Below are 11,222 nucleotides of genomic sequence, written 5' to 3'. Positions count from 1 at the left end.
GTTTAATGCTTACAGCAACATGGCAGTACGGATTGTTTCAGGAGCACGATCATGTATAAAAGGCTATTGGGGGACGATTCGAAGCACATAGAAGGAGGGGGGTAGAGGAGAATTCTATAAAATATATATTGATAGGCTGGGGCGACAACTACGTTGCAAACGACCGCCCGACACACCTCACTACGTGCTTGATTAAAAAGAAAACCACCCTTCCAGTATGAGTAATGACAACCAACGGATCCAACAATTATTGCTCACAGCAGGAGCTCGCACGCCTTCCATTCCACCTTCGTCCAAAAAAAGCAAACCAGTCCTCCATCACGCAGTTCATCGGAACATATCCGCCCAAGTCCACATCAGGGACGACAATGAAGGACAAATAGTCCACCGCAGTGATACACAGTCCCATGGCGTGTAAGCCTTTGGCTTTTGTACACCAGTGCTGTGATGAGGGACAAACAAAGTCATTTCGTCTCTTCCTTCAGCCCGGACCGAAGTCCAGATAAGACGGGATGAACGAGGCCGCTATCTCGTCCAGCCTTCCAGTCGAAAAATTCGTTGCCGACTACCGCAGTAGTCCTCCACAGCTTGTTTATAGACATCCAAGTCTGTCAGTGACTGCAAGCTTGCCGCTTAGGGCCTGCGGCCATACAGCGTCTCCGCCCAGTTAACGCCACGGAGAAACTTGGCATGGTCCACCCCGTCGGGCACTCCCTCCATGACTTGGCCCTGAGGCTGGTAAGTCTCATCGTTGGTCAGGTTCGGGTCGGCAGCCCCGTCCTGCTGGGGCGCCGGGTCGTTCGGCTGGTTGGGAAGCGGTTGCTCCGTGACCTGGCCTTGGTTCTGGGGAGCCTGATCGTAGCCCTCCAGGCGATACTTCTGGTAGAAATCGGCGAACTGCTGTTCCGTGAGCTGAGGGTGATCCGGGTTCAGATCGCAAGCCCCGTCCTGCTGAAGCGCGGGGTCGTTGGAAAGTGGTTGCCCCGTGACCTGGTCTTGACTCTGGGTAGTCTTCTTCCAGTCCCTCAGAATCTCCGGGTCGATCAGGTCCTCTGAAACTTGGTCCGTGACTTGGCCTTGGTCCTGGGGGGTCTGATCGTAACCCTCCCGACGATCCTCCTCCTGGACGAACTGGGCGAACTGCTGGTCTAAGAGTTGGTCTTCCCGGGACATCAGAGGGTAATCCGGGTTCGGATAGTAAGCTCCGCCCTGCTGAAGCGGCGGGTCGATCAGCTGGTTGGGAAGTGGTTGCCCCGTGACCTGGCCCTGATCCTGGGGGTTCTGACCGTCGTGGCCCCCCAGAACCTCCTGGAGATTCAGCCCGTCCACAAATTCGACCGTGATTTCGTCTGGAAGCTGGTATGTCTGGCCGTAGGTCAGGTTCGGATCGCAAGCCCCGTCCTGCTGGGAGTCGAGAGCGGCAGCGTTGCCAGGCGAGTGCGCTGGTGCAAGTGGATGGGTTGCCTGGGGCGCGAGGGCAGGACCGTCGTCGGTCCTCCGACGCTTGGCCGGACGGCCGGTGGGTGGCTGTGGTTGGCCTTGAGTGCCGTTTGCATCTTGGGCCTGGGCATTCTAAGCCCCAGCCTGGGAAGCCTGGACAGCCTCGTGGCCAGCCACAGCCCCGGCGGAGGAGGAGCCAGGCTCCGAGGCAGTCTCCGCCTTGACGTCGTCGTCGTCGTCCGCAGCCCTCTTGCCCCTGCCCTTGGCCGTGGCCTTCCTGGCGGTGCCGTTCTTTTGGTTCGCTTCGCTGAGGAGGTCTCCCTTCCTCTTGTTGGTCCTCATGTTGCCGTTCTTCTTTACCAATTCCGAGGCGGGATTGGCGGCAACGCGAGCCTGGAGCTCCACAGACTCCATTACACTCTTACACAGCAGCTTGTTGAAGCTAAGAGCTTCGACAACCGCGTCAACCTTCTCCCCAAAGGTTGCTTCCTGCACCAGGGGGTAAGGTTGTTGTCCGACCGGCAAGCCCATCTGGACCTTTCTCATTGCCTCCTATACCAGCAAACGTGTTAGCAACAAGGGACTGAATAGACAGTGAGCAAACTATTAAGACGTACCATAAGATCCCAAGCCACAATCTCGATCTCGAGAGGGGAGCGGTTGTTGATAAAGGTGACCGCAGTAGATTCTCGCAAGGGAAGCTTCTCTGAAACCTTGCACTGCTCGCCGTCAAGGTTGACGATGGCCTCAAAGAGCCGCCGCACGACCTCCTGCTTGCCGGCGTCGTCGGCGGGGAAGTCGTGGCACTTGTTCTCCGCGGCGCGGGCCCTCTTGGGCCTCTTGGCCCACCAGACTGCCGACCTGTACGACTCGACATCTCCCGGACCCTTAATGTGTCCACAGAACCCGTCACTGGTGGGCTGATTCAAGAGGGCGTAGACGTGATTCGAGAAGTCCTGGTAGGCCTGGGGGACAGGGGGGACCTGGCAGTGCGCCGCCGGATGGGCGGGCCCTGAGGGATCGGCTGCCTGGGGGTCGCCAGCGAGCGTGGCGGCAGCTGGGCCGGCTGAGGCTTGTGCAGGAGGGCCATTGTTTCCCTCGGGCTTGACGCCAGCGTGACCGGAATTGGGAGTGTTGGCGTGACTGCCAGAGGGACCATTGGGCGCAGGTGGGTACGAGAGGTTGGTCCCGGGCGGTGGGCGCATGTATCTGGCAGCTTCGGGATCCATGTTTCGAATCATCTCATATTGCTGACGCTGAAGCTGCTGCTCCTGCTGAGAGTAGTAGTTTTGAGGGTTGCCATTCGGTTGATGGGCAGGGTAGTTGTGGCTCACTGGCATGTTCTGGGCTGAGTAGTAGTGTATTTGATGTGCCTCGGAACCATGGGTCTGATTGACCTGAGCCTGGGGGATCTGAAAGTTGTGCTGAGTCTGGTCGACACGCTGGGGGGCCGCTGCCAACGGGGTCGCACCTCGAGCCGCCGCGGAATTCGGGATCCCAATCAAAGGATAGCGAAGGTTGTCCAGGTTTCCCGAACAGCCGTCGTTGAACATGTCGAGAGGCTGCCTACGCTGCTGACCCATCGCCGGGTTGCCATAGTAGCGCGGCACAGACGCCGGCGGGCGGACACCAGCGCCAGCGGCCCTGGGGAAGACACCGCCGCGGGCGTTGGCCATGTTCTGCTGGCCAGCGCGTGGGTTCATGGGGTGGGCCTGACGGTTGACGGGGGTGGATGGGGAGTGGGTGGTGCTGGGGGGGTTGGAGTCGCCGACGTTGGTCGCGGGAGTCGCCAGCTGCTTGGGCGTGGGGGACTCGGGTTGATCGTTGTTGGACTGCATCTTGGGTGTTGTCGTTGGTGACTGACTGATTGAATACTCAAGAGCTGTGTTGGGATTGACTACTCGTGAGCTGTCTGGGGATTGATAGTTAGAATTAACTGGCCACGGGCTTGATAGTAAGCGACAGACGTGGCGGGGCGTTTGACTTTGTCGCGTGAGTGGCAGTTGGCAGAGGTCGATTGGACGACGATGGGATTGGAAGATTTGTGGGTGGATTGGACGATGGAGATGGAAGATTCCTGGGTGGATTGGACGATGGAATTGAAAGACGCTTGGGTCGATTGAAAGACGATGAAATTGGAAGATGCTTGGGTCAAGGAAGGAGGGGCAGGCTGTTGACAATCGCGTGTGTTGCAAGGCAGATGTAGCTGCAATTAACGTTGGCTGTCTTGGACGCAGCTTGTCGCGATGTCAGTGGAGATGTGGTGTGTCGGGGTGTGAGAGGGGTTTGAGGCAGGTATTTGCCGACAATGGGATTTGATCGGGCAAATGCTTGGGCAGATGTTGACTTACGTGAGGAATGGTCGACAATGAGATATGATTGGGGCAGATGCTTGGGAAGATGTCGAGTTGAGAGAGGGATGTGTTGTGGGTGCGAATCGCGACAGTCGTGCAAGAGATGGAAGGGGGACGGCGGCGGCACCTTGGACCAGACGCCTCTGCTGTCGGATCCTTTGGGAGGACGGACTGCAGAAATGCAATGAGATAGTACTCACGAATCAATTAAAAGGCTTCAGGAAGCAGATGAACTTGTGCATGAAAGACGCAACCTTGACGATGTTTGGTATCGAGAGAGAGAAGCAGGTTGTGTGGTGTGGTGTGAGAGGGACAGGTTGTGGACGGAGGGAGGGGAGGGAGGGGAGGTAGGTGTGGGCAGAAGGGGTGTCAGGCTCGCCCGTCCAGTTAAGGTGAGGTCGGGATAGTGAATGTCAACAAATGGGGGGCAGCTCGAGAAGTGTTTGTCAAAAGCTGTTTTCCGGTCGGCTCTGTCAGCCACCCGGACGTGACAGGTGAATCCGAAGACACCAGGGCAGGGCACCACCTGGGCAGTCTTCCGCATCGAGTACCGATGAGCCCATGTATCTACAGAAATCGATCTCCCTGGAGCTGTGCTCGTTATAAAGGCCCGAGGTCTTGCGTTTTCTATTCTTGTGTCTTCTACTCTTGAGTTTTCTACTCTCATTCAACGAGCACCTCTCCTCTTCAATACCATAGTACCACCCACTTCCACCCATGCCTCCAAGCCGTGTGTCGTCCAATTTCCAGAAATCCTTGTGCTGACCTGTATTTCGGCCTGCTCACAGATCTCTTCTTCGTTGCTCGTGTACCATTGAGAGTGTTCTGCGGTCTCATCTGTGGGACGAATGGCCAGAGCAGAGCCGAATCGAACTGGTCTGTTTTCCGAAAATACTCCACTCTGGTATCCTATCACCTCGCGATTTTGAGCGATAGACGCAGTAAACAGCCGTCTAGCCCACCGATGTGTTTCTCGACAGGAAAGCTAGTGGCGGGCATTGTACTCTGCCACCGGCGCCAGCAACAGCATGTCCTCCCAGTCATCGGCCGAGGCACCATCGTTGGCCAAGTTGGACTGGAGCGAGCCGTCTTCGGCGGCCTGCTGCTGACCAGGCTGCTCGTGCTGGAACATGGGCAAAGGCTGCCAGTCCATATGCTGCTGGGGAGGCTGGGGAAAAGGCGAGTAGAACCCGTAGTTGCTGGAGAAGGCTGCGTCCGAGTAGTCGCCCCACTGCGCAAAGCCAGCCTGACCATCCAATCCCATGGACCCGGCTGCGTTGCTGTCTGGGAATCCGGTGTCTCCATGTCGGGGCGGGCTCATCTGAGGCTCTGGCTGGACAGTGGCAACGTGAATCGTCGCGTCACTGGCAACCTGGGCGCGATTGTGTCCTGCGAAACCAGCAGTGGAGTTTCCGAGGCCGGTGTGCTGCTGTACGGCGACACGATGGGGATTCACAGGCAAAGAACCGCATGGGGTAGCAGCCTCATGGCCAGCCTGCTGCGCCTGTGTGGTCTGAGCAGGAGGCTCGCGAGTGGCCTGGCCGTACGAGACCCGGCGCCGCTTGTTGCTCGAGCCTGGTGCGCCTGACGCGCCGCCGCCGCCGTTCCTCGGGGCACTGGCAGCCTAAGCCATTGCCTGGGCGGAACGGACGGCGTCGGGGACCACCTCGGCCGTGGACTCGCGGGTGGAGGCGGAGCCGGAGCCGGAGTCATCGTCGGCGGCGGGCCTCTTTGGGGTCCTCGGCCTGCCCCTCGACGTGCCCTTTGCGCGCGAGGCGTCCCTGAGGATGGTGGACTTGCCCTTGTTGGTCTTGCAGTTCGCGAGCTTCCTGTGGCGCTCGCCGGCCGGGTCGGCCGCGATGCGGGCGACCCACTCCGCGTTGGTCGCGGCGCTGCGGCAGAGGAGCTTGTTGTGCTGTTTGGGGGGCGTTTAGTTAGTCTTTTGTCTGTGTCTGTGGCTTCGAGGGTCCGAGTAGCAGTGGGGGCACCACTACTTTGTTTTGTACTTACGCTCAACGCCTCGACCACCTTGTCTAATTTGTCCGTGAAGCTAGCCTCTTGCACGAGCTTGTAGTCGGCGGGCAGGTCGAGGACGCACTCCCCGCGCTGGATCTTGCGCATGTACTCCAGGAGCTTGTGTGCGATGAGTTCCGTCTCCAGGCTCGACAGGCCCTTGACGGCCTTGACGGCGACGGAGGTCCGGAACACCCCGTTGTCTGCGTCGGCGTCCTGCTCGCCCTCGATGTTCTGGATGGCGTCGAAGATGCGCATTATGACCTCCTCCTTGTCGTCCTGGCCGTCGGGGTATCCCTGGCAGTTGCTCCCGAGGGCGCCCTCCTTGCGCTTTGCCCTCCAGATTGCTTCCTCGAAGAGGGCGAAGTCGTCTTCGGTGTCGACGTAGCCCTTGTAAGCGGAGGCAGGCTCCTTGAGGAGATCACCCACGGTGTCCAGGATCTCCTGGGTCAGGTCCGTGGAATGATAAGACTTTGGGCTGCCAGAGTCGGAAGAAGACCGAGCCTGAGGAGGAGAGGAAGCCTGAGGAGATGAAGCCGAATGAGACGAAGCCTGGCGAGGAGGGGACGCGTCGATGTCCTTGCTCTGGTCCTCGCCCTGAGTGTTTTCTGGTGGGGTGTGATGAGAAATGGCTGGACGAGTGCCCAGGTTCTTGCTCGCCTGAGGTGACGCGCCAGGAGAGGCGGGCTCCACGCGCTGAAGGATCTGTTGGTTGTTGGCAGGCTGCTGCTGGTGGTGGGCGTGGTGTTGCTCCTCAGCCAGAGCTTGGAAGTGGTTGTGGGTGGCCAAACAGATCTGAACGAGGCCGTTCATGGCGCTCAAGTCGCCGTCACAGGCCGTCAGGACGTCCCGGGCATCGGCAGGCAGATCCAGCAGCTTAAAGAAGTCGCTCTGGGCTTGAGCAGTTTCCTCGACGTAGTCAGCCCGATCCTGCTGGGGCGGCTGCATGTTGCCTTGAGTTGGCATCTGGGGGCCTGGACGGCCTCGGAGAGGCAAGTTGCCGTGGGTGTTGTTGTTGTCTGCAGAGGGAGGGTCGCCCTGGGGGGCGGCCTGCTGGCTCTGGCTCGCAGCTTGAGAAGCGGGCATGGCGGGGGCCTGGTTGTTGTTTGTAGGCATCGCGCGATTGTTTGTTTTGAAGTTGTAGGTGTTGAAGACGATTGGATTTTCAGCGAAATCAGGTTGGTCTTTAGGCACCGTTGGTTTTGCTCAACTTTCTGACACTGTTACTCAAGCGTGTCAGTTCTCGTTACTCTAAGAACTTTTCTGAGTGGGCGCGTGTAGGTGTAGAAGGTCAGCCCGCGAGAAACGGCCCGCGCGAGAGTTGAAATGGGGACGGAAATCTCTTCAAGACGATCCTAAGGATCGAAGAGTGCCCGTCAGAGCGCCTTTTGGGAGACACTTGGCGGACAAGGAGGACTAAGAGTATCACTTACCGATCGATTGATCTGGTCAGAGTATTTTGACAAGTGGAGGACACGAGCAGTCTTGGAGACTTTGAAGTTCTGAGGACCGAGCAAGACTCTCAAGGCGAAGGATGGGTTGACCTCGGGAGGGAAGAAGTGGATAGGATGAATGGGAGGACCGCAGCTTGATGGATCGGACGCACAAACGGCAACCTCAGCCCAAGACTGTCGAAGTTGAAGGGGGAAAGGGTGGGAGAGAGGGTTGCGACAACGGGAGGGAGGCTGTCTATTTAAGTTACTTGAGGGAGTCGTGTCGTGATCTGTGAATTTGCTGATCCGTTCACAATTTGATAGAGTACTGATTCTAGAGAAAAAAAAACAATTATTTCGGCGACCCACAACACCAAACAAATATTCACTTGCTACATTTGTAGCTTCACACAAACGGGGGAAGGTATTCCAAGCCCAGATGCTTCCCAATCTGGTATAGACCACCAGACCGTGAGATGCCACATACGGTTGGTGAGCTAGATCAGCCTTGTTTTTGTGGGTCTGACGAACAAATCAGATAGGTGAGGGTCAACTAGCTAGGCTGTGGGCACTGGAATGAGGCTATTCAGAAGGCGAGACGATTCCCAATCGGGTATAGACCATTAGACCGTGAGATGCTACATACGGGTGGTGAGCTAGATCAGCCTTGTTTTTGTGGGTCCGACCGTGGGCACTGAAATGAAGCTATTCGCAAAGCAAGGCGGTTCCAAATCGGGTATAGACCGTTGAGGCTCTGGGGTGCAGGGGCCAGCAAGTGGTCCGCTGAGCCAGATCAACCGGAGATATAATGGCGGGAACGAATTACAATTTGACGAAAGGAGCATAGTGCATTTCTAGTTGCTGATCTGGAAGGTTGGTAGCTTCGAATCATGTCACGTGCGTGTGGTGGTCGCATGGTGTCTGCGGAGTGTAATGTTGGCATGGAGGTGTTCTGGTTCTGGCGTTTGTTGTGTCCAATCACGATACTTTCACCGTGTCCGTCCGTCCGTCGGGGCGGCACAAGATCCTGGGGTCCTCATCATTCCGGCCCAGGCATCGCTCTTGAGTCTCACGAAATTGAGCCTCCCCCTCGGGCAGTTTGCGTGCCGATTCACGGTGGAGATTGTCGACGATCGGTTTAATTTCCCAGTCGTCGGCGTCACTGATCCTATCACCCGTGTCTGCAAATACAAGGTGGCCTTCTCCGTCGAATACCCAGGTCCTGTTCCAGTCAGGAGAATCCTTGGGGTCATGAGACTTATTGTGGCCATCTTGGACAAGAGTCGGTGTTTTGATGCTTCTTATTTAAATACAAGACATCCCAGACAAACAAGTTCATGGAGAAGCGACAAGAAGACTATTGCGAGGAGGTGAGAATCGCAAGAGAAACATTGGATAGAGAACTCAAGTCTGTCAAATTAGGCTACGATCATATCATCATGTCAACGTCCGATTCCCCCTCGACGCTGCCTATCAGAACCTTGGAAGGCAGTCAGTCCGACCCCTTCCATCTTTGGACGGGGCGTCCATCCTGTAGCACGTGACCATGGTGAACCAGTGACTCGCTGATGAACCAGTGACTCGCTGATGGACACCGTCGAGGCACAAACGACTTGCCGTTTGTACTTGAGCAGACCCAATCCATAGTGGGGCAATCCAGGTGACGTCCCCTGTCGAGTCGTCTCTCGAGGGTTGCCGTCAAGCCAAAGGTACCTAGCACTAAGCAACTTCTGAGAACATTGGAACAGCGTTGTGCATTGCATTAATCTCACATGTAAAATTGTGCAAGCAGCACAAGCTCCCTGGCCTTGAGCACAACACGACCCACTGCCCCTGAAATCATAAACGCTAACCATAAACTGTTGTCATACCCACGTCCGCGGCTCTCCCAGCCACAGCAGAGCTACATCTAAAACCATCAAGCCCCATTCCCATTATAAGCCTTCAGATTAGGACTCCCCGTCCCCAGCCCACTGAGGATATCCGCAGTCGCCAGCTCCGTGACCTTGGCAGCGACGTCAGCGGGCGCCTCGAGCCCGCCCAGCACGGTCTTGAGGTACAGCACCAGGCCCGAGACGTGGGGCGTCGCCATCGAGGTCCCCGAGATGACGTTGGTGGCCGTGTCGGAGCCGATCCACGCCGAGAGGGTGTCGACGCCCGGCGCGAAGACGTCGACGACGGTGCCGTAGTTGCTGAACGACGGCTTCGTGTTGTTGATGTTGATGGCGCCCACGGTGATGGCCTCGGGCGCGCTCGCGGGCGAGAAGTTGCTCGCGTCGAGGCCGTTGTTGCCCGCCGCCACGACGGTCGTGATGCCTGCGTCGTAGGCGGCGGCCACGGCGGCGTTGAAGGCTGAGGAGAAGCCGCCGCCTGGGTGGGGGTGGGTGGTTAGTATGGTCTGGCTGCTGGTGGCAGGGTCGCCTCGACGACGGGGGGAAGGGGCGGCTGCGAGCGGCTGCTCGTTGCTTACCCAAGCTCATGCTGACCACGGAGGTTGCCTCTCGCGCCTCGGCAGTGATGTTGTTGATTGCCCAGTTGTACCCGTCCAAGACGATCGCAGTGGTGGACTGGATGGAATCATTAGCCGCACGGTCTCCTCGAGTGTCCTTGCCAGCCGGGGATATGCCAACTTACGCCGGCGGTATCGAAGACCCTGACGGAGATCAGGCTGGCCTGCCTGGCCACACCATACGTCCGCCCGCCGATTGTGCCGGCGACATGGGTGCCATGGCCGACCAGGTCGACAAAGTCAGTGTTCGGGTAGGCATTGTAGCCGAGGGAACCACGCCCTTCGAACTCGACATGCGTCGTCAACAAACCGGTGTCGATGATGTAAGCATAGGTGCCGACACCGCCCTCGGTGTCATAGACGTAATCAGTCGAGTTCTCCGTCTTGTGCGAGATGGAGCCAAGACCCCATGGCGCGTCAGCCTGTGTGGTCAGCTCGTAGAGCTCCCAGACGGCGTCCTCCTCCACGGCGGCGACCTGCAAGGTTGTCAGCAATGTTTCAGCAGCACTCGAGGTGTGTAGGACGGGCCAGGGGGTTTATGGAGTCAGCAAGACGCACCTCGGCACTGTTTCGGATCTCCTCGATGGTGGCGTCGTCGAAGGCTCCGGCGTAGCCACTGAAGCTGTTGAAGGCGTATTGGTTGGTGACGCCGCTGCCAGCGTCCTGACGGCGCACGTTGCGGGCCTGGATGCCGTTTGCCCATGTGATGTGGCTCGTGATGTCTGCCCCGGGCTTCAGAGTGACAATGTACTTGCCAGGGATGGACGCCCGTTTGTGATTCACCGGGTGGCCCCACGCCAAAGACCAGGTGCCCAAGAGAAGAGCAAGGCGGTTCAAGGCCAACATGATGGTACAATATCAGCGGGTAGGAGATGTATAAGAAGAGGTGATGCTGAGCTGCGTCAGACTGTGCCCCGTCGTATTTCGATCGGCGGACTGGGAATGCTTCAAGCCTCGTCTTATATACCTACTTATTACTCAAGCCAAGTGATGCATTCAGCGTTCACTGCGAATGTGCCCCTTCACAGAAGCAACCCCCTCTCCTGTACGAGCTGCAGCCAAGAGGCCACGAGACTCGCCATTCCGATGTCGAAAGGCCTTATCGCGGCCTCAGTCAGCTCGGGCGAAGGCGACATTGGCCTGCATATCTCGCTCGTGAGCCAACCTTGGAACCTTGCCGACTGCCTCATGGGTAATAACCTGCTCATGATGGTGGGAGCCGCCGCCGTTGTCGTCCCCAGTCATGGCCTGAAGTCCAATGAGGCCCAGCCGGCTGGCCGACCCGGCAGGCGAGCAGATGCAGTCTCGGCTTGGCGATGAGACGTTGAGGGTCCACTGTAGATTTGAACCATGGACAACTTTCCGAGAGCGAGGGCGCAGAAAAGCTTTGCCTGCCTCAAGCCCGACTTGGCGGCCCAGGCTGCAACCCTCGAGTCGCCAGCGAGATGGTCGCACAGCCCGCGGGGTGTGATG

At 57.9% G+C, this 11,222-nt stretch overlaps 4 protein-coding genes across 4 annotated transcripts; all 4 read right to left on the bottom strand.

The window, feature by feature from the left end:
• Window positions 1–633: 633 nt before the first annotated feature.
• Window positions 634–1,556, bottom strand: KVR01_005898 (uncharacterized protein; the record flags this gene model as incomplete). The annotated part of the gene is made up of 2 exons (XM_044793426.1): window positions 634–1,464; window positions 1,485–1,556. The coding sequence occupies 2 exons, from the start codon at window positions 1,554–1,556 to the stop codon at window positions 634–636; spliced, it is 903 nt and encodes a 300-aa protein (XP_044644701.1).
• Window positions 1,557–1,572: 16 nt separating this feature from the next.
• Window positions 1,573–3,278, bottom strand: KVR01_006317 (uncharacterized protein; the record flags this gene model as incomplete). The annotated part of the gene is made up of 2 exons (XM_044783966.1): window positions 1,573–1,992; window positions 2,058–3,278. 2 exons carry the CDS (start codon window positions 3,276–3,278, stop codon window positions 1,573–1,575), a joined length of 1,641 nt encoding a protein of 546 aa, XP_044645120.1.
• A 1,501-nt stretch (window positions 3,279–4,779) lies between these two features.
• On the bottom strand, window positions 4,780–6,923 carry KVR01_006184 (uncharacterized protein; the record flags this gene model as incomplete). The annotated part of the gene is made up of 3 exons (XM_044794029.1): window positions 4,780–5,418; window positions 5,446–5,709; window positions 5,805–6,923. The coding sequence occupies 3 exons, from the start codon at window positions 6,921–6,923 to the stop codon at window positions 4,780–4,782; spliced, it is 2,022 nt and encodes a 673-aa protein (XP_044644987.1).
• Window positions 6,924–9,158: 2,235 nt separating this feature from the next.
• On the bottom strand, window positions 9,159–10,779 carry KVR01_006377 (uncharacterized protein; the record flags this gene model as incomplete). The annotated part of the gene is made up of 5 exons (XM_044786083.1): window positions 10,721–10,779; window positions 10,308–10,641; window positions 9,875–10,225; window positions 9,711–9,807; window positions 9,159–9,610 (listed from the first exon to the last, which is right to left on the bottom strand). Exons 2-5 carry the CDS (start codon window positions 10,593–10,595, stop codon window positions 9,159–9,161), a joined length of 1,188 nt encoding a protein of 395 aa, XP_044645180.1. The 5' UTR covers window positions 10,596–10,641; window positions 10,721–10,779.
• Between the last annotated feature and the right edge of the window lie 443 nt (window positions 10,780–11,222).

Source organism: Diaporthe batatas (genome assembly GCF_019321695.1).
Source record: "Diaporthe batatas strain CRI 302-4 chromosome Unknown Contig00006, whole genome shotgun sequence".
Classification (NCBI taxonomy): domain Eukaryota; kingdom Fungi; phylum Ascomycota; class Sordariomycetes; order Diaporthales; family Diaporthaceae; genus Diaporthe; species Diaporthe batatas.
This window is presented reverse-complemented; position numbering and strand designations above follow the sequence as displayed.